This window comes from Telmatherina bonti (genome assembly GCF_933228915.1).
Source record: "Telmatherina bonti genome assembly, chromosome: 23".
NCBI classification, from domain to species: Eukaryota; Metazoa; Chordata; class Actinopteri; order Atheriniformes; family Telmatherinidae; genus Telmatherina; species Telmatherina bonti.
In genome coordinates, this window is record NC_136632.1 from 7165684 (window position 1) to 7185938 (window position 20255).

Consider the following 20255-nt stretch of genomic DNA (forward strand, 5'->3'; position numbering starts at 1 on the left):
TTGTTTCTTTTTATTTTTTCTACACAAAGTAATAACATTTTTAAAATGGGACCTGATGTTTGATTAATAGAGTATGGGAAAATGTGCAAGCCTTAACATTTGAAAATAAAAAAGAAACACTCATAAATTATATTTTAACTTCATCAGTACAAACAAACACTGTTTGTGTGATAAACCCAACTGTGTTACTGTTACTATTTCATGTGGATTTCAGTAAAGGTGATTAAAATAAAATAAAGAGAGTAAACATTCATAATAAAAAAACAGAGCTTACGTGCAGAACTTCATGTTGTTTTTTGGTGTCCTTCAACATCCCTGCAGAAGATCTAAACAGTTTTCTTGAAGACGGCAGCTTTACTCAGAGCTCAAAGCCTGAAAAACGCCATCACAATCTGTAAAAATACAATGTTTTTAATAAAAATATGTCACCAAGTCACACTAGGGAGAAATTTTCTGACTTTGTTTAGTCACCAAGCAAACATTTAATAAAAAATATCAATGCTGAAATATGCTGTAATATAGGTACAATGAAAAAACTTAAACTACATTTGTTTTTTGTTGTTTAATTTTTACGTTTAGTGAAGTAGTGGATCTTGTAAATATATCCATAGTTGAAAATGGATCCATCATCTGTTAATATTTTGAAGGATTTGATCACAGTTTGGTTTAAAGTGAAAACTAGCAGATGTTTGTGGTTGGGCTTCTAGAAAGTTTGATTTGTGGCTCTCGAAGAAATATGACAGGGAACCATAATATTGATTTCACGTCTCAGCACCCAGCTGTGCATCCCAACCTCTCCCCTCTCCATTCTGCTACTTCTTCACCCGAGCAGTTATTGATCTGTATGTGCTTGTGTCTGCCTCTTTCTCTTTAGGGATGTGGTGCTGAAGCTGCTCCAGTTTGAGGCGTCGACGAATGTGCCTGACAGTAAGGGCTGTTTCCCTCTGCACCTGGCTGCCTGGAGGGGGGACGTGGACATTGTCCGCATCCTCATCCACCACGGCCCTTCGCATGGCCGTGTCAATCAACAGGTAAACATAATAATCTCTACATGAAAGCGATTGGCGGCATCTTTACCTCTGGACTTCATTAGAACTGAATTATATTTCTGTGGAGTCCAGTATAAGGTGATGGTTCCTGCTTCAGGTGGTCTCAGATGATGAATACAAAAATAAATGAATAGAGCAACTGTGTTTTGGAGAAAAGTTGGGAGAAACCACTGTGATTAAGAGTCCTTTAAGAGGAAAGCTAGCCTTACTGTGGGCTGCTTCATGGTTCAGATGAATACAACTTAACGATTCAAGCTTTAAACTGCTTTTTGCTTTGTGGGTTTTTCAAGTTGTTGGTTTTTTTCCGGAGTACATTCAGTGGAATCAACAGAGCATCCATCAGATTTAAAAACTGGACCGCTGCAGGTCAAACCTGGCTTCTTCTTGCAGAGTAGGCCCCTCACAACTCCCCTCCAGTACCAACCATTTGCATGTCAAATAGTGAATCTGTGGCTTCCATCCCAGAAGAAGGGAGATCAGAAACACGACATGCTCTGCTGTGTTTGTCAGAAGATGGAAAGCGATGCTGCTGCAGGTGGTGTTGTCACGGCTTTTGGCCAGCGGAGCTGATCCCTTACAGCATTCAGTGATCTCTGTCTGACAGGCTGATGAGCCTTTCTTTGCTGGGAGCATCCAGCCTGCCGCTGCTGTCGTTCCTCATCAGTTAAAACGACCCCCCCCACCCCCCGGTCCATCTTTGCTTGCAGCATATTGATGATGTCATTGCTCACTAATGTTATGTGGTTGGAGATGAGGAGTTGCCACACAAGAAGTGGTGTTTAATCAGAACTGCTGGGATCAAAGAAGAGGTATTTTTTCTTCTGTTCCTGCTGGATGACATAATAGTAATAAATTCTGTTGGTTATTGGAGTGTTAGTTACTCTGACTAATAACCATTTTCCTCTGTCGTCGTTAACCAAATAATTTTCCTCTGAGACCTGTTAGATTTTAATTATTTACATTGATAAATTATGTCCATTGCATATGAAATGAAGAGGTCTGTCAGCAAGTGAACATAGATAATTTTCTTTTAATTGCATCAATTCATTAAGCTAAACACGCACAGAGTGGGAGCTATTGATGTTGGAGATACTTCAGATAGATACGGACCTCTGGGCAAAGTCGAAGCTCTGCTCCACATTCAGCTTGTTTTACTAGACATGTTTCCTATGTTTTTGTTTAAATATACAGTCCATATACTGTGATACATATGCATTTCTGTTTACAGTTTATTGATTTGATGTTTAACATCATTGTTTGATGAAACTTAGGCAGTTTATTAGGTTGAAACCAGGTCGATTTATGGAAATAATATATAGCCTGATTATTATGCTGCATTTTACATGATTTATCTTTGTAAAGCAAGATTTTTATGTAATTATTGATATGTATAAGCAGGGCCATGTTCTGTTATTTTTAAAAAAAGGCACATTGGTAGATTTTCTCAACTTGGTGTCCCCTTCTGCATTTGTCTTGCATCCTGTCTCTTCTCTGAGATCTCTCCAGCCAGTAAAAGTCACTCTGATGTGGATTCTTGTTCTTTTGTTCAGTCCCTTTCACAAGCTGCATTTCATTGACATTTTTTCACAAAATAAATGTGATATTTGTAAGTTTTGACAAACAACAATTACAATTTGCAGGTGTTTCCATTGAACAGTGCTTAGGCCTCAGTTTTTGTAAAATATCATCCGGTTAACAAGAGTTTCTGAGAGTTGTGGCTTATTCAAGGTAGTCACGTCGCGTTATTATTGGGCTTTCTACTTGCTGCAGAGAATTTGCTGCAGCTTTTCTAAACTTTTATCCCTCATTTTCACATATAAAACTCTGAAATTTGCTTTTGTTTGTTCCATACCGCGACATCTTTACCGGAAGTTAGCTGGTCATGACCCTCATGTCACATCCAGGGACACGTAAATGCGAGAAAAGTTTTTCCATCACACCTTTACGATTTATTTCTATGACAAAACATCTGAAAAACCACCGCATGAAAGCATAAAAACTTTTTAGCAATATTTTACACTTTTTCCAAAGATGTAGTTGTCTCCATTAGCATTTATTTATTGTGATATTTAGGTTTTGCACATTTCTAGGTCTAATGGAAACACACCTACTCTCCTCCATTAATGCCACTTGCTTTTCTTCTTTTGTTGCTGACTCCACCTTGGTGTGTGTTCTAAACGGCCAGTGTGCTGATATCCATCTGCTGGTGTGTGACACGGAGCTGTAAAGCAGCACGCTACTGTAAAATGTTGCAGTAGTTGTGAAGTGCAGTATGTACATGAATGTACATGATAAATATCACTGTGCCTTTAAAACAAGCCTAAAACAAATGTTTAAGTCTGGAAAATTAAATAGTGCCATTTAAATGTTTGACCTCATTACTTGGGACGATGTGCAAATATCATAGCACCGTAACTTTGACCTTTTTCTCTTTAAAGGAAGATTTAATTTCCTTCATAGCAACATCTTCACCTTGTTAGAAGTGATGAATACTCTATAAACCTTGTTTCAATCGTGAACATCTGTTGAAACTTTCTATTAGACGGTTGCAAGAAAAAAGCAAAGCATTCTTTTTCTTTTGGTATTGATATAGTTAAGAAAGAGCTGTAAACAGAAACGCTCTGGTCAGATTAGGTGGAGGAGTAGAAAACCTTATGTGAGAGTTGCTTTTAGTACTGAGTGCAAAGTAATGAGCTTCTGTTTTAGTTAAGTTTCTTCAGTAACCTGGAGCAAAGGTGTTTTTACGGGCCGCTATTCTTCTGGTTTTTGTTGTTTCCCTCCTCCAACACACCTGATTTAAATCAAATGAATTCAACAGCTTCTTATCAACTTCTTCACAATGATCCATGATAATTCTTCACAATGATTTTAGTCATGTGTGTTGAAGCAGGGAAACAATAAAAACCTGTAGGATAGTAGCCTACGAAGACCGGCGTCTGACCCCTGCGCTCCAGATCGGTGTTACACATGTTTTCATATGAGGACGTTCCATCATGTTGCAGCTTATTTCAGTTTAACAATGCAAAATGTAACAGAGAAAACGGGTTAATTATCCTGGAGTACCTGAAGGGACACATTCTAAAGGTTTGGCTATGGCCTTGAAAGTCCTTTAGCCTGGACAGATCTAAAAGGACTGAAGGCCTTTAGCAGGGAGAAACAGGAGAAAGTCCTTCAAACACGAACTGAAAGACTGACAACAGAACGAGTTAAGAAGCTTTACAGTGGTTACTAAGCACCAGCTTACTGCTGAAACGTTTCCTTTATCATTTGGAAATTCTAAAGATGGGAATAAAACAAAAAGCAGTCTTGCCTTCACAGCTCCAGTTATACGCCTTTCTTAGTCATCCAACAGGACCAATAAAAGTATGTAAATCACAAGTTTTAATGTAACTATCCAGAAATGTACAATTAGCTTGCTAATTATTGTAAATATGAACCTAAAAAATTAGATGCATGCTTAGATTTTTGTGAAGTTGATTATTATCAGTGAAGATGTGCAACAGATTCATGGAGAGAAAGGAGAAATCCTCAGTCTTTATTTCTAAAGCACCTTTTATACAAAAAATGTAACTCAAAGAACATAAAAAGCTTAATGAAAAGGCCAAAAAGAAGACACGCATTTTTACCCATCAAAGTTCCAGATCACAAACCCATAACCTCACATCTACACAACATGCAACACACGCTTACAAACGATCACACAGCACACAGCGCCATCTAAACCCTCACTAATCTAATCTGCTTTTAGAAGATCTAGCCATGATTATTTATCTTCAAACCATCTTAATACGTGTGTTTTTATGATAAACACTGCGTAAGCTCATGTCCTCGCTGTGGTCACACTTCCTGATTTAGTCCTGCGTAACGGAAGTTGTTGCATTTTTCTCTACTAGGTGTTTTCTGCAGTGAGCCTGCTCATCATTTCTACCTGGCGTCAGTGTGAGCATGTAGCTGCTCCCGAGTTGCAGCCATAAATCAGAGCATAAGATTTATGGAGCATTTGTGTGTTTACGAGTCCTAAGTGCCACATTTTCTCCCTCTCTGTCATGTCTGCAGTCGCACGTTTAGCATGCATACATTAGTCAGGGTGATATACTCCGTCTCTTACACACAGAAATACAGTAGCAATCCACTGGCTGTACGTCTTTCTGCTACCAACATTACACTAGTACCAATTTACTTGTGTGAATTTGATTGTTGCTTCATTTTATTAGCTGGTATTAGCTTCACATTAGCTGGTAAACTGTGACAAGACAGTTGAGAAGGAGTTGGGAGGGAACAACGATGAGTAACTGAGAGACTGGCAGAAATAAAGGCAGCAGAGGTGTGTAGGTGGGTCATTTCCACTCTGCAGCCAATAGGTGATTATTAGAGGTTAGTAGATGTTATTACTTGGTGGTAAACCAGCTCCAGCTCTGTGTTTACTGCCTAATTGGTCCCAGTAGTTCCCATTCACAGCTGGTTTTGGTCATTGTGGGAGCATGTGAGTGATGTGGAGGCTGCTTGACTGGAGAAGACTATAATATGGACTATTTATGTGTGTGTGTGTGTGTGTGTGTGTGTCACAGACAGTGATTGATAGTGAAAGGCTGCTTGTTTACTCGAGGCTTGAACTCATCATGCGAGGCCAAATACATGTTTTGAGAAGTGACGCGTCTCCTGTTGTGATCTGTCTTTGTCTGACAGACTGCCTGCACCTCAACATGAACATTTCTTTTGATAAATAAGATAAGATAAAACTTGTATGGAAGCCATTGTGCTTTAGTGCTTCAGCTATCGGTTTTAGAAGGAAAAGATTCATGGGAACTCTCAAAGAGAGCTGAACTTGTGACGGACCCATGCGTCCATTAGAGGGAGTTTTCCTGGTGTCTTGGATCTGTAATCAACTGGAAGCAGAGAAGGTGTCATGATATAAAATTTAGTTACATAAATCACAATTTGTTACAGTTGTGGGTGGGTGTAAGGGGATTGTGGATGTATGTGTGTGTGTGTGTGTGTGTGTGTTTTATCTATTTGATGTAAAATTATTATGTAAAGCACTTTGTATTGTTTTTTTTAAGCACGAAAAGTGCTATAGAAATAAAGTTTGATTTGATTTTGTGTTTCTCTTTAGTTCCAGTTTCCTGTTTTGGTTTGTAGTTTTCCTTGTTTAGTTCTGTCATGTCTAGGTTCCTGTTCATTAGTTCACCTGGTTCCTCTGTGTATTTCTACCTCTTGGTTTGTGTTCTCAGTTGCTGGATCATTGTGTTAGTTTAGTTGCCTGTGCTAGTTGCTCGTCTCTGTGTTTGTTAGCTTCCCTGTGTCCGTATTGACTTCCGTTTCTTTCTGGATTAAAACTTCATACTTCTGCATTCCTGACTTTCTCTCGGCATTTCGGTCCACATCTTCACTGCTGCTGTGACAGAAAGAGATGGAAGTGAACCTTCATCCAGTGTGTGAAGCAGCTAAATTATGCTACGCTTATACTCTGAGACCAGAGTTCTGTATTTAGTCATGTCATCAAAATGACTATAATGTATCCTTGGTACTCGAAGAGGGAATAACCTGGTCTCACATATTGAAGTCAGTTGATAAAGTTCCAGGTCAAAGTGATTTTACCTCGTGTCGTGATTATTCTAGTGAGATAGTTTATTACTTCTATGGTTAAAATCCCACGACTGAACTTTATCACTGAGGTTCCCCCTGATGATGGCTAATTCGCTTCCTGTCTCCTCTCTGAGCTCTCTCCAGGTAGTAAAAGTCAGGCTAATGTTGGCTTTTTTTCCTTGCTTTTTCTGAATATATCCTCTGGTCTTTCTTTGCTGAATTAGCCGTAGCGCATGTATAAAACAGCCAGTGTGTTGATACCTAGTTGCTTGAATGTGGCATGGTGTCGTAAAGTGAAATGCTGCTGTAACATTATAGCAGTGATGAAAAGATAGTTGTGATGTGCGGTTTATCTGTCTTAGAACACTGCCAGCCAATGACAGGGCCAGGAATGTGCATCATAAATGCCACTCTGCCATCAAAATGAGTGAAAAGCAGTTTAAAGGTCAGAAAGTTGCTGTGTTTAGTGCTACTTTACAGTCTGTTACCTGACTGAGCCATAGTTGTGTGTATTTGTTATTCTTTTTGTGTTTTACATGAAACTCTTGGGTAGCAACTTCTGTTAGTTTGAAATGTACCTCTAAAAATATCTTTTAAGACTGGTTGTAGCTGTGTGCACCTTGTGGTGAGGTCTGCAGTATCAATACTGAAGTCAAAGAGACGCGGCACAGAAAAATCCCTCTTATTAAAAAGAGTAATGGGATTACTTCCTGCAAAGCTTCTTTTTGACCCTTTCTCTTAGGAAATCTTTGATCTGGGCTTTGTTGAAACATTATTGCTAAATAAGATGTGCACAGTTACACCAGCTAATGCTAATACTGTTGTGCTTTCTGGTTTCGTGTTGATAACACTCACCATGATTTGCTGGCTGAGTTTTGCTCCTGCTGTTATTTGCTCTGTTAATGCAGGCTTGCTGCGGCAGAGTATGAAGCACATCCTCATCTCTGCATTATTTTCCTCATTTTATTTAACATTTTATGTGGCGACTCTGTGGTTGTTGTTTTACAGTTAAGATAATTAGAATAATAAGTAGAAAGTAAGTTATTCATTTTTTCTCCAGTCTTTTTCCAGCGAAGCAGAATGCATTGATGGACGTTTTAAATTCTGCAACGCAACAAAGAAATTGTGGTTGTTTGGATTTGAAGATGATGAAGAACAGCATCCTAAAAGTTCCTAAAAATTTCTCTTGTTATTCCTTATTTAAAAACTGCAGCGTTGTTTACACAACAATGATAATTGTAGCCTTGCATCTAGACTCAAGAAGCCAAAGCTTTGCATGTTTAACTAGGAAATTCTTATCTGTTTTGGGGCTGGAGGGCTTGGACGAGAACTTTGGCACAGCAAAAAACTTTACTAACACAGATACATGAGCTCTATTCAGCATTTTATAGTAGGTTGGATTAAAATGGTTCTGTGAAGCTCCCTGACACATGGGGATCTTTTAACATGTTCTTTTGCTATTGCTTTTATCCCTTTTCTCCATTAAAAACAGCACTACTTAAGTTTCCAACTATAAAACTACCAGTTTCTTGGCACACTGACATTTGACAAGAGCTGTCATTACCCTGCACTACCCCGACGCCGACAACAGCGCTTTTCGCCACCACTTGACGCGGCTTTCGCTCGTTGACTTTATTCTTTATTTGGTATTCTTTGTCCTGATTCCTGACCAGATGATAAAATAAGTTAGTTGTGTTGGAGTTTGTTGTTGGGACTGTGAGCTGGCACATTTTACAACCATCTGTTGTCTGATCCATGTTGGTCTTTTTATATCCAAACCACATCCACGCGATAGAAGTTGCCCCTCTTTTATGAACAAGCTCATCGGTTTAGGTTGTCTGGTCATCTTTTAGCGAATTATCCTGCTCTGAAACACGTCTGCTACCGCCTCCCTCCATGTTTATGTATTGCAGCGTGCATGCCATAAAGCGCATCTTGACGTAAAATACTGCAGTAAAGCACTAAACTATGGCATAAACGATAGAGCCTCAAATGAAACGATAGACATTTTCTATCGTCTAGAGGATAAATATCTTCAGACCGCCCAGCCCTACTTCCAAATATCTCTTGTGAGCTCCACTGAGAACGGGCTGTTAAAGGTAGAGTATATAAAATTTTTCAATTTTTCAAAATAAATTAACTAAAAAAACAACTACAATCATAATTGGTTTTTTAAACATGTAGGTTCCAGTCTGTCCATATTTGATGTGTTATTAAATTACAAGTTTATTTAATGAATAAACTTCTTGAATGTTTTCTGACCAGTAAAAAAAAAGTACTTTTTTCCACCAGTAGGGGGAGTATAAGCCCATTTATTGCAGAGCAGCTCTGAGCTACAGCTCACAAGCGATTCCCTCATTGGAGCTGGCGATGAAGAGGGGTGAGGGGTGAGTTTTGCTCATTACTGCCAACCTGTGGTCGTTTGTGGAGGTAGCAGTTTAGTGGTTTTGCTCTCAACCTGGTGTTTGCCACCTGGTGGTGGAAAGAATCGCCTTGAAATCTTACATACTCTGCCTTTAAATGTTTATAAGTGTTAGAGGGCAGGCTCAGCTAGCCAGGGGCGGCGGGGGGTATTTACTCCCTTTGGGACTTGCCCTTTGGAGCAAACATTAACTAAAAAGTGGGGGAAGCAAGTGAGAGATGCTTATGGGCTTCATACACAGGCTGTGAAGATTCATGTGACTGCTAGAAAACATTTACAAAGGGAATTTTGCATAATATGGGACTTTTCAGAGCTCTAGTTCAGTGTTCTAGTGCTATATACTGCCCCCTAGCGGTGACCTCCAGTATTGTACGTTGTAGCTGCAGTGAGTATTTGTACAGACGAAGCAGAACATTGCTGTGCATGCAAACGTACACAGCCAGTATATTCCAGCCCTTATTCTGCCAAGATGTGTTGTAGGTCATAAGATTAAGCATATAAAGATAGAGTTCATTACAACTGAAACGTTGTCCTTTAAGATACTAACAGTGTTCTTTTGTCTTGATGTCTTTACTTCCTGCAGGTCATAACATGAGGTTTATTATTGATTCAGAAAAACAGGTCAAAATCATTTGAATTGGAAAAAATGGGCAGCTATGTCTTGTGTTTAGAACTGACTAAATTCTAATGTTTGTGAGTCATGACTCCAATTGTTAATTAAAAACAAACTATAACCTCAAACTATAATTAATGGGTTCAAGACTTTAAAATGGCCTTAGAAAGCGTGCCACTACATGCTTCATTAGGATTAGATAAAGTTTAGTACTTCACAGGAATTATTGTAGCCTTTTATGTAACAAAACTCCAGACACCTGAGGGCACGAGGGCCACAGAAAAGCTGAAGTGTAAACATAAACGTCCATGTCCGACTGTGACAGGGTAAAGGACAGTTGTACTGCAGACTTTCCCACTGATGCAGTGCAGATGTGGTGTGTGGGAACCAGCCCACAACGTCTTCTGCATGCAACCTCTGGGCTTGTAGCTAAAAGGGTTATTTGGTATATATGTGTGTGTTTGTAAGTGACTGCATCCAGTATGTGTCACCAGGCAGCAGATGCGTTCCAGGAATGTTATCTCTTCCACTGGCAGATGGGTGTAGGGTAATACGAGGACTTTTCTCCATCTTCTTGTGCGCCTTTCTCTTTATTTGTCCCCCCCAAAAGGAGATAAGCAGCATAATATTGTGAATAAATGGGAGGAAAAGGCATTTCACAAGCAAGGTCTTCTGGGAGATTAGAGACTGTGTGAACTAAGGCAAAGGTAATGGGTCATGGGGTCGCTTGCCTTCCACATCTTTCTGTAGATTCCTCTCTGTTTCAGTGCCTCTGTGTCCTCACCTTACATTCTTGGTAATTTTACGCCCTATCATGCACACATGTTGCTACCACGCAGCAAAATGAAACCATATGTTTCCTGATGATCAACATGAGAACCCTGCCTCTCTGAGAACACATGCTACTACTGGGAGAAACCGCTCTGGGAAAGGCCTCGCTCAAACGGCCACTGCTATCCCACTGCTGCCAAAACACACAGTCACACTGAGCTGTTGGATGTTTTCTTATGAGTAATCTTTAAAGGAAGAAGAAAAAAAAAAGGTAAGTCATATGTTTTCCTGACTTTCTGTCTGCAGAGGACTTCAGCTCGAGAGAACGAATTCATTTCTCTGTGAATTGAAACAAATTACAACCCTGAGTGATTATTGCAAGCTGAGAGCAGATTGTGTGTGTGAGGGTGTTAATTTAAGTGTTATATAGAAGCATGATGAAACACGTTGGATTATGTTTGTGGTGCTAAACGGAAACCATTACGACATATTTACTGGGAATTCTGCTTAAACACGCCCAGATTTTCCTGTATTACACTCCCGACAAAAGGAGCGACATGGTCAATGAAGCTAAAATTTTACCTTACATTTCCTTGTTGTCATGGTAACATAACATATACGAGTTGTTCAGAAACAGCCCCACACTCAAGTTGCATTAAAGGTCATTTCTAAAGGTCAAACTATTTCTGCTACTTGTTATTTTTCAGTTTTTTTTTTACAGTTTTTTTTTTTTTTTTAACAGTATTTTTAACCTTTATTTTCTTTGTCTGCTTGTGTTTGGAGTCCTGATGTGCTGTCTTCTTTACTTTTTGAATTTTTTAGCTGTGCTTTCTCGTTTTAATTTGAGTTCACACACACACACCAACACACACAGAACATTTTTATTAGTTTGCCTACCAAGTTATTAGCTTGTCATAGGATCTTAAATGTTCCTCTATACATTTATATTTAGCGAAGCCACTATATAAAAAAAGACCAATTAAAGAAAACTGATAAAAATGACTGAAATCAGCAGAGCATGGCTTGTATGGAAAATGACTGGGTGGGATTGTTTAGGAAGAACCAGATATCAGCGTAACACAGGCGTGTTAAATAGCAGATCTTCAGCTGTGCCGTTTAGTTTCTTCCAGTAAAGATCTTACTCTCCATTTTTATTCCTTCATCTTCTCCTTTCTTCACTAGATTTAATCTTATTTTTGCCTCAGAAAACAGAATCACAGTGATGGCGTTTGGACCTGGAGAAGTCAGGGCCAATGTAAATGAGGAAAATTCACTAGCTAGTGTCTTATTTTAAGACGTATTCATTTGGCGATGTTAAATTTGTGTTTTGATAGTATTAAATATTTATTAATAAATAACATGAATTTTAAAAAAAAGCATGTCTGACTTAGAAATGACAGAATAAGTTCAGTAGGTGTTGGTGTAGGACCCAAATGCTGTTAATGCAAACACTGAAGGAAGATGATGGCTTAATTTTAAAAACTTAAGAGAAGACTGATGAACTGTCTGACAAATAACTCTGGAATTGACATGACTGAAGACTGAAGGCCAATAAAATATAATAAACTTTCAGCGGACACAAGAAAACCTGGAGTGTAAATACTAACTATAACTGGTTTGACGATTAGAAACCAGAGAAGAAGTGAGCTGGAGGTAAACTACTACAGAATATACAAGGTGATAAACTCTACAGGGGATAGACTAGACTAGACCAGGCCAGAACTAAAGGACAAGAGAAGTCCACAAGAACTGAGCCAAAACTCAGAGACCATGAGATTAATCCCTTTTACATCTGACAGATGCTGGTTTAGTCACGACTGAAAAAGTCCGCAGTCACAGATGTACGTTTAATATTTCACACTAACAAGAAAATAAGACTTGTGCCAATATTGGTGTAATTCAAAATGCATTCATAAGAGCTGATCTTTTGTTTTTTAAATGGACATAACTAGCATGATTGTACTCATATCTGTACCTTTTTACCTGCTTTCTAACAAGCAGGTAAAATTTCTGATAGATGGATAGACAATTAGGAAACATGTTTTTTTATTTAATAGCATTGTGTGGAAGAAAAACCCAGAAACCAACAAAATAACTTCTTTTATATATAATTGACATTTGCCTTATATTATAATTTAAAACTAGAAGACTGAGAGATAATAAATCCATCCTTGACGTTCTGAGTTATGTTGCTAACAAGCAGACTAACCAACACTGCTAAAAAATAAAAAGTCATCCTTGACAGATACCAGCTTTGTAAATACTAACATATTCCTAATGTTGATCTTATTACCACATTTTCCTGACACATATCACCACAACCATTATATATTTTTACACATTATTGAAATGTAATAGTTGGCCAAATAAAGCTATTTCTGACTATAAAATGGGTGTCATTCCAGAGATGTCCAAAATCGCGTCTCATTAACCACAGTTCTGCAGGTTTTCAGTGTATTTTGTTTCTAATGGATCCAAAAAGCCATTAATGATAACTTGATATGAGTCAAGTGTGCCGTAATACGACTTAATAGGACAAGAAACCTGTTATAGGAAAATATGAGACAAATTGAGGGAATGAAAGACATCCAGGTACAGAGTAAGTGATAAGCTGCTTCTTGAAAGTCTTGCAAAAATCACCACAACTGTAATGATCAGTTTGTTGACCTCCATCTTTAAAAAAAAATCCTGTAATGTAAACATCTTTCTGCGCACGTCAGACAGGAAAATTTGGTTTAAACATTAGCGCACATACTCACCAGATCGGAAGAGATCAGTTCCCATGGAAACATCTTAAATCGGGATGATTTCAAACTGAATGGGGTAAAAGTCTCCATGTAAACATCGTCATAGCAACAACCCTGTCCTTCAGGCATTAAACAGGAGAAAAGAGTAGTCTAGCATTAGCTAGTTTTCTTTCATGGACTTTGAAATGAAATACTGTACAAGGTGATACAGAGGAATATTTAACGGCTCTTTGGTGATATTTCACCCATCAGAATACCAGAACCAAAACAGCACTAACAGATATACCAGATATACAAGTATAAACATGTATCCAGAACTAAAGCTGAAAGTTGTTGGTTTTTCTGTTTTATTTGTTCTCCAGGCCGTGGTTTCAGTGCTGTGATGATCAGTCCATCAGCATCAACGCAGTTCAGAAAAACGCCCCGCTTCGTTCACTTCAGCCTTGGCTTGTCTGATGGACGGTGCTCCTTCGTATGAACGGCGCTGTCTGTTTGCTCCTGTGCACATGAGCCAACTTAGCACCAAATAGTGTTAATATGTTCGTCTGTGTGTATTATTGTGTACCTGTAGGTAGACTGTGTGTGTGTTCTACACATATAATCATAATTAGATAATAAACTGTTTAAGGGATATTAATAATAAAAACATGGGAGGTGTTTTTGGTCAAATTAGTTATATTTATACAAGTCGTATATTTGAGTCCATTAAGACTTGATCAGCCTCCTGCTGCTGAGAGGAGGCGATGACATCCATTTCCAGGGACATGGCAGTGATGCAGTGACGTGCCTGGCTTCACTAGATGCTCAGAGCCCAATCAGCAACGATGCTCTGAGTGCCTGATGATACCGGAAAGCTGTCAGACTGAGCATAATGGAAATATATAGCCCACTCTGAGAACGCACAGGGAAGTTTTTTTTCTCTCTTGCTCATCACCTCTTCAGCTGTATCGCCCATGTCCCCCCCCCCCACTCTGTCCCTCACTTCATCGCTCTGTCACTCTTCCTTTATCCCTGTCTTCAACAGAGTATGTGAAGCACAGCGGACCGGTCTGACTAAACCATGTAGTCCAGTTAGCGCTGCAGAAACTAAATGACTCAGCATTGTTGTTATCAGTCTGAGTTATTGTACGCTTGCTTCGAGTTGAATGTGAAAATGCGTCATTATACTTGTTACTGAAGGATAATCCAAATGTTTAGACCTTGTTTTGTGACCAAAGATATGTAGACATTTGGTATTCCTCATAAAATGCAACGCATGTACCTTCCTTTGCCATATTTTACAGTTGTAAAGCTGATTTCTAAGCGTTTTCAGAACTATGGACAAGTCTTAGCTTTTGTCACTGATCACGTAACGTTCATGTGTGGTGCTACTGGCTAAGTAAGTGGCTACTACAGCTAGCTTTTCATGTTGAAAATATGATATATATATATATATATATATATATATATATATATATATATATATATATATATGTGTATATATATATATATATATATATATATGTGTATATATATATATATATATATATATATATATATATATATGTATAGTGTTACATTGGTGATGTAGTGGTACATCCGTCCTTTTAGACGTTCAAACTGACTTTACAAAGATGGGATTTTATTTTCCAGACTGAACGAGCTAAATGGGTTGCTGCCATCGAACCAGAAGCTGTAGAAGAATCTGTTTCCATTACATTTTCTGTAGAATAAAAGAAATTTGTTTAAGTTTCAACAAACAATTGCGTTTTTCCATGGAACATTGTTTAGTACATAAGACTCAAGTAAAATCTGGTCAGCCGGATGAGATTTTACGCGACTTGCGCCTCATGCATGTAGCCACGTTGCGTTATTTTAGAACTTTCAACCTGTTGCGGAGAATTTGCTACGGCTTTTCAAAGCTTTTCTCCCTGATTTTCTTTTCTAAAACTCTAAAATTTGCTGTTTGCTTCACATTTTTCCTGGAAATGAACTGGTAACCACCCCCACGTCATGTCTGGGGACGCGTAAATGCGTTATAGCCTTATCATTACACTTTTGCGATACATTCTTACATGGAAAGGTCTGAAAAACTGCCTCATGGGAGCGTAAAAAACTTTTTTCTTTATTTGAGTCTTTTTTCAAAATGTGAGTGTTTCCTTAAACTTTTTCATCCATCCATCCATCCATCCATCCATGTTTTTGTGTACATGAAGGTTTAATGGAAATTCACCTTCAGCTGTGTTAGCAGTGCTTTGTTGGTGTTAAGCAGTCACTGTGTAAAAAATGGTGAAACTGGTTGGTTTTTCACTCGTCAGTTATGGTGACGGCACTTTCAGTGAAAAGTTAAACAGTTTTGCTTTCCTTCATGGTGTTAATAAACAGCAGTCAAATAGCAACGCTTTCATACAGTACTTATAACGTTAACTGAGAAATACAACATCCAGACATGCCTAATTTTTACACTATGTTAACTTTATCTGTGTTTGCTGTTTTTTTAAGTCATATTTGTAATGAGAGGAAATACTTTTGTAAACTTTCCACACTCGGAGGTTTGATACCCATTCTGCCACCAAATATTTAAAAGCCTCAAACAACTTGTAAGCTTTTAATTCAGTCGCTGTTTTGCGACATAAATAATGACATGACATTTCATGCTGCTGTATGGCAAGCCGATAGTATGAAAAATCGGACGTAAATTAACGGCGTATTCTAAACCGTAAAATGCGGCATGTGCCGTTTTTTACGCGCAAATGCGTTGTGAATCTGAACGCGCGGTGGCGTAACTTACGGGCGGTTGCGTTTTATGCATATTTTATCTTCAAGAGGCTGTCTTCTGACTGCTCAGCCACTGGATGTTCGGGCTTTGTACCCAATCAGTGCACTGCTTCGGCAGGGTTCGTCAGGGTTTGGTATGTCTGAGGAAAAGTTGGATCAAAATGTCTGACCTAACTGCAGCTGAAAGGCATTTATAAACATATTACTATGGGAACAGGAATAATAAATTTAAAAAAAAAAAAAAAAGCCTGAAGATGTTCCCAGCACAAAAAAATGTGTGAGGAAGTGTTCCACTGGTACGGCAGAATGTCCAGTTCTGGCTCAAGGAACACAAACTCAGAAAACCTGATGCAGGTCAAGGTTAAGGAACCACTATTAGTCTTCCAAATATTTAGGCTCATGCTAAGTTTTGTCAAGCAGTGGAATATTTGGTGCTACAGGTCCTGTCTCCTGGTAGTGTTCAGGTTGTCATTAGGCTAACTTGCAGTCCAGAATTATTCTTCTTCCAAATATTGCTTTCTTGCATGTATGACTAATAAAACATGGAAGAAAAAAATATTAGAGAATAAAAATATACTTTAGTCTCAGTGGGGGAATTCATTCTGAACATGTAGGTTGACACAAATGCATTCAAAATTTTTCCTAAAGAAAGCATACTGTGCAGTAAGAACAAGATTATATCATGGATGCTGGTATAGTGTTTAGAAATGGAAAACTTTAATCCTGGGTTTATTTTAAATGACCGTTCTTTACATTTTTAGACATTTAAGATGTTAAAATATATGTTTTTATTGTTGTGAAGCACTTTGTGACCTTGTGTCTATGAAAAGCGTTATATAAATAAAGTTTATCTTGTCTAAAACTGGTCAGATGCAAACAAACAGGAGGAAGACACGTTTAAAAACAGACTAACATTTGGAGTAAAATTCAAATGTTCGTCTCAAAAGAAGGTCTTTTATGTAGGCTATTGCAATAATGACAGGCCAGCTGGTCCATTTTCATTGATCCTCATAATAGTGGCGCAGTGAAGTTCGAGTCCTGTGAAAAGCAGCTTTGTTTTGCGTCGCCATCACTCAGGCCGGCTGACATCTGCTGTCACATGAGAGGAACTACAAGTGGATAAACACCGTAGCTTCATTCAAATAAAATTTGTGTAAACATAAACATAACTTGTTCTTAAAAGAAAAAAAGAGGTAAAAAAAAAAAAAAAAAACAAACAAACAAAAAAAACCCCCACACATTTGTAACAATAACAATTTATTAAAATCACAAAAAGATTTTGAAAGAAACGTCCTTGCGCATCCAAATTTGTATCTGCAATTCCAATCGCAATCACTGCGGTTGCGGATGAATTAATAACTTGGACATTCGTTAAAACTTTGATTTTGTGGCTCGTGTTTATTATCAGCTGTTCTTTACAGACCAAATTATTGTTATTGCTTTTGTTTTGCTGACTGAATTTATACCAGGTATTGTACGAGCCATCAAAATGACGGCTATGATAACCCTTGTACGAACCTCATGCCGGTAGTCGGAGTGCAGACTGTGTTAACTGTAACTACAAACATGATAAGTCGAGATCAAACAAAAGAAAATACAGCAGTGAACTATATATTTGATTACTTGACTTTTGACGTTTTTTTCAGTGTCATGCACAAAAGTGCCCAACAACAGATACAACACAGGAGCAGAATGGCAGGTGTGTGTATGTATGTAGGCTACCTTCGCTCTTTCACCAAGGATCAGTGATCCTCTGATCATGACTGCCGAAGCAGTGCACTGATTGGGTACAAAGCCCGAACATCCAGTGGCTGAGCAGTCAGAAGACAGCCTCTTGAAGATAAAATATGCATAAAACGCCACCGCACGTAATTTACGCCACCGCGCGTCTTTTACGCGAGCGCCCGTAAGTTACGCCACCGCGCCTTCAGATTCACAACGCGTTTGCGCGTAAAAAACGGCACATGCCGCTTTTTACGGTTTAGAATACGCCGTTAATTTACGTCCGATTTTTCATACTATCGGCTTGTCATACTGCTGAGCGTTTTCTTCTTTAACCAAAAATCAGACAAGGATGACTAATTCTGTGGTGAAAAGTCTTCCTCTGCTGTACTGTCATGCTGAAGCACGGCTCCTCTGCAACTCACACCAAACGCAAACAAAGCAACATGTGCAGCAACGTGCAGACATTGTGTAACTTTGTTTTTGTTTCATACGGAAGTTGTGCCGACTTGTTGATGAGGTTCAGACAAAATTATCTGTCTTTTAAGGACCGCTTGTGAGGGATATTTACAGTTAATTAAACACTGAAATTAACTGTATGATTAGTTGATGGTGACACCCCTGATGTATCGTCTTTACAGGGAAGCAATGCTTGTACTGGTGCGTGTGATAGCTCTCCAAAAGATGTGCCAAAATGCCCTGCAACATACTCTGATCCTTACAGGTTATTCCTCGCTGTAAAGGTGACTAATCAGATGTATAACACAGCAACAGTTGTTATTATATAAAGATGAGAAATAATAAACCAAACACAGATGACTTTCATCTGCTTTCACTCAGCATTCAGCACATCTGGTGGGTTTTCTGCAGATTCAGGTGTCGTTTTCTGGATGATGGTGAGAAAAGTTCAGGCCTAACTCTGCATTTTTCACACACCCCTGGATTGTATTACACAACCTTCATCAGCAGATGGAGTTGCTCGGTTGTTTAAAAGGTTCAAGTCTATATTTTCCTCTTAAAACAGCCACTGATAGCAGCTTTGTCCGTCTGTGTAGCTCCTTTTTCATTACTATTATTTTAGTCTTGCAGTACTGTTAAGAATGTAAAAATAGATTTTCACACAACTTCTTTGTAAAGCTGAGGCCACTCTTTGCTTGTTTTGCAGACAAATCTTTGTCAGGAGCAAAGGGAAACTGCATTTGCAGTGGTTTGGTACTTAGCTGTGCTGTAGGAGGTCAGTATATACATCAGATCAGATAAAATGAAGCTTGAATAATTCAGCCGAGGGGAATTATTGTAAAAGATGGAGATAAAATATCCACAAAGAAAGGAAGTAAATGGATTTTGTTCTGTTAAATCTAAAAGCGGTGATGGATGTGAACACATCCGTCCCTCGTGGGGTTACTGCACTACAGCGGACCTGCAATCAGGCTTGCTCTGCAAGGTTAAACTCGTGCATGAATGGAAGTGTCCATCCTCAGGGAAACGGGAGGATGTCATTGGCCGAGGGGCTCTGAAGCTTATCCTGGTGTTTTTGCTGTTAGGTGACTGCGTATCTGTGTGATGGCGACCGGTTCAGAGGCAGAAGTGACAGTCGGATGAGAAGTGATGGAGGCAGAGGAGGCTTTGGCTCCGGTGGGAAGAAAAGGCGAAGGATTGGATTTGAGCAGCGATGTTCACGTTCACATTCATCTCTGTTTGTAATGTTTAATCAGAGTTTCCGTTTCTGTTATCAGGATGTGGTTCGTTCAGCCTTGGCTTCTTTCCCAGCGTGGTAATACGTCACACCTTTCGCCTTCACATTTCCCGCTTTTCTCTGGGTTTTTCTCTGCTTGGCTGTTTTCATCGGTGCTGCACCAACGCGGAGCCCACCGACCACGCTGCTGACAGTCATCTCTGTAGATCTGAGACGTAGTTACTGTTTCTCAGTCTGCTTATGTTGTTTTCCTTTCGGCTTTTGCCCCCTGAAGGGGTCGCCACAGCGAACCATCGGCTTCCAGCTACCAGTACGAAGCTTTATTCGCCACATGTTTTACACTAGATGCAACCTTCTGCGTTTATCCCGGCTTGGAACCGACTCATGTCCCCCTTGGAGCTGCAACACAGTGTGTTCTCAGACTACAGATAACCTTTTATAATACACACATACAGGTTTTTCTCTTACTTTCTCTTAACAAACGTATTAAAAAGCATGTGTATAAGTTTACCTGCATGTTTTTGGTTTCATTGCAGAGGTCAGACTGACCCTGATGTGGTCAACGTGGTGAACAGGACTCAGGTTTTGACAGCACGGATGTGATGCACGTCTCTAAACTGGGATTAAAGCGGATCAGGTGCTGCGGTTAGATGTTCATGATGTGTGTGTTATGAAACAGCTTCTGAAAGTGTTTGGCTTGTTGAACTACATAAATAAAGTGAGTCGGGGCAGAAAGGCCCAGCAGGTCTGGGGAAAAACACTCCGGCTTCAGTCTGCATTGTTCTGGTACACGACACAGGAAGCTATAGATTTCCCTCGACAGCGCTGGAAAACCTGCCACGCAGCTGCGATTCGTACACGCAGAGCCATCCTGCTCCAGACATGTGTTGGA

General features: G+C 39.1%; 1 protein-coding gene across 4 annotated transcripts in view; it reads left to right on the top strand.

The window, feature by feature from the left end:
- The window catches only part of anks1b (ankyrin repeat and sterile alpha motif domain containing 1B), a gene marked incomplete at its 5' end in the record, with an annotated part of 320790 nt that overhangs the window by 90858 nt on the left and 209677 nt on the right, over positions 1 to 20255 (top strand). For all 4 annotated transcript variants that reach the window (XM_079263373.1, XM_079263375.1, XM_079263374.1 and 1 more), the window contains one exon: positions 875 to 1031. In XM_079263373.1, coding sequence (XP_079119499.1) covers positions 875 to 1031 — 157 coding nt within the window. The remainder of the gene's footprint in view (positions 1 to 874; positions 1032 to 20255) is intronic.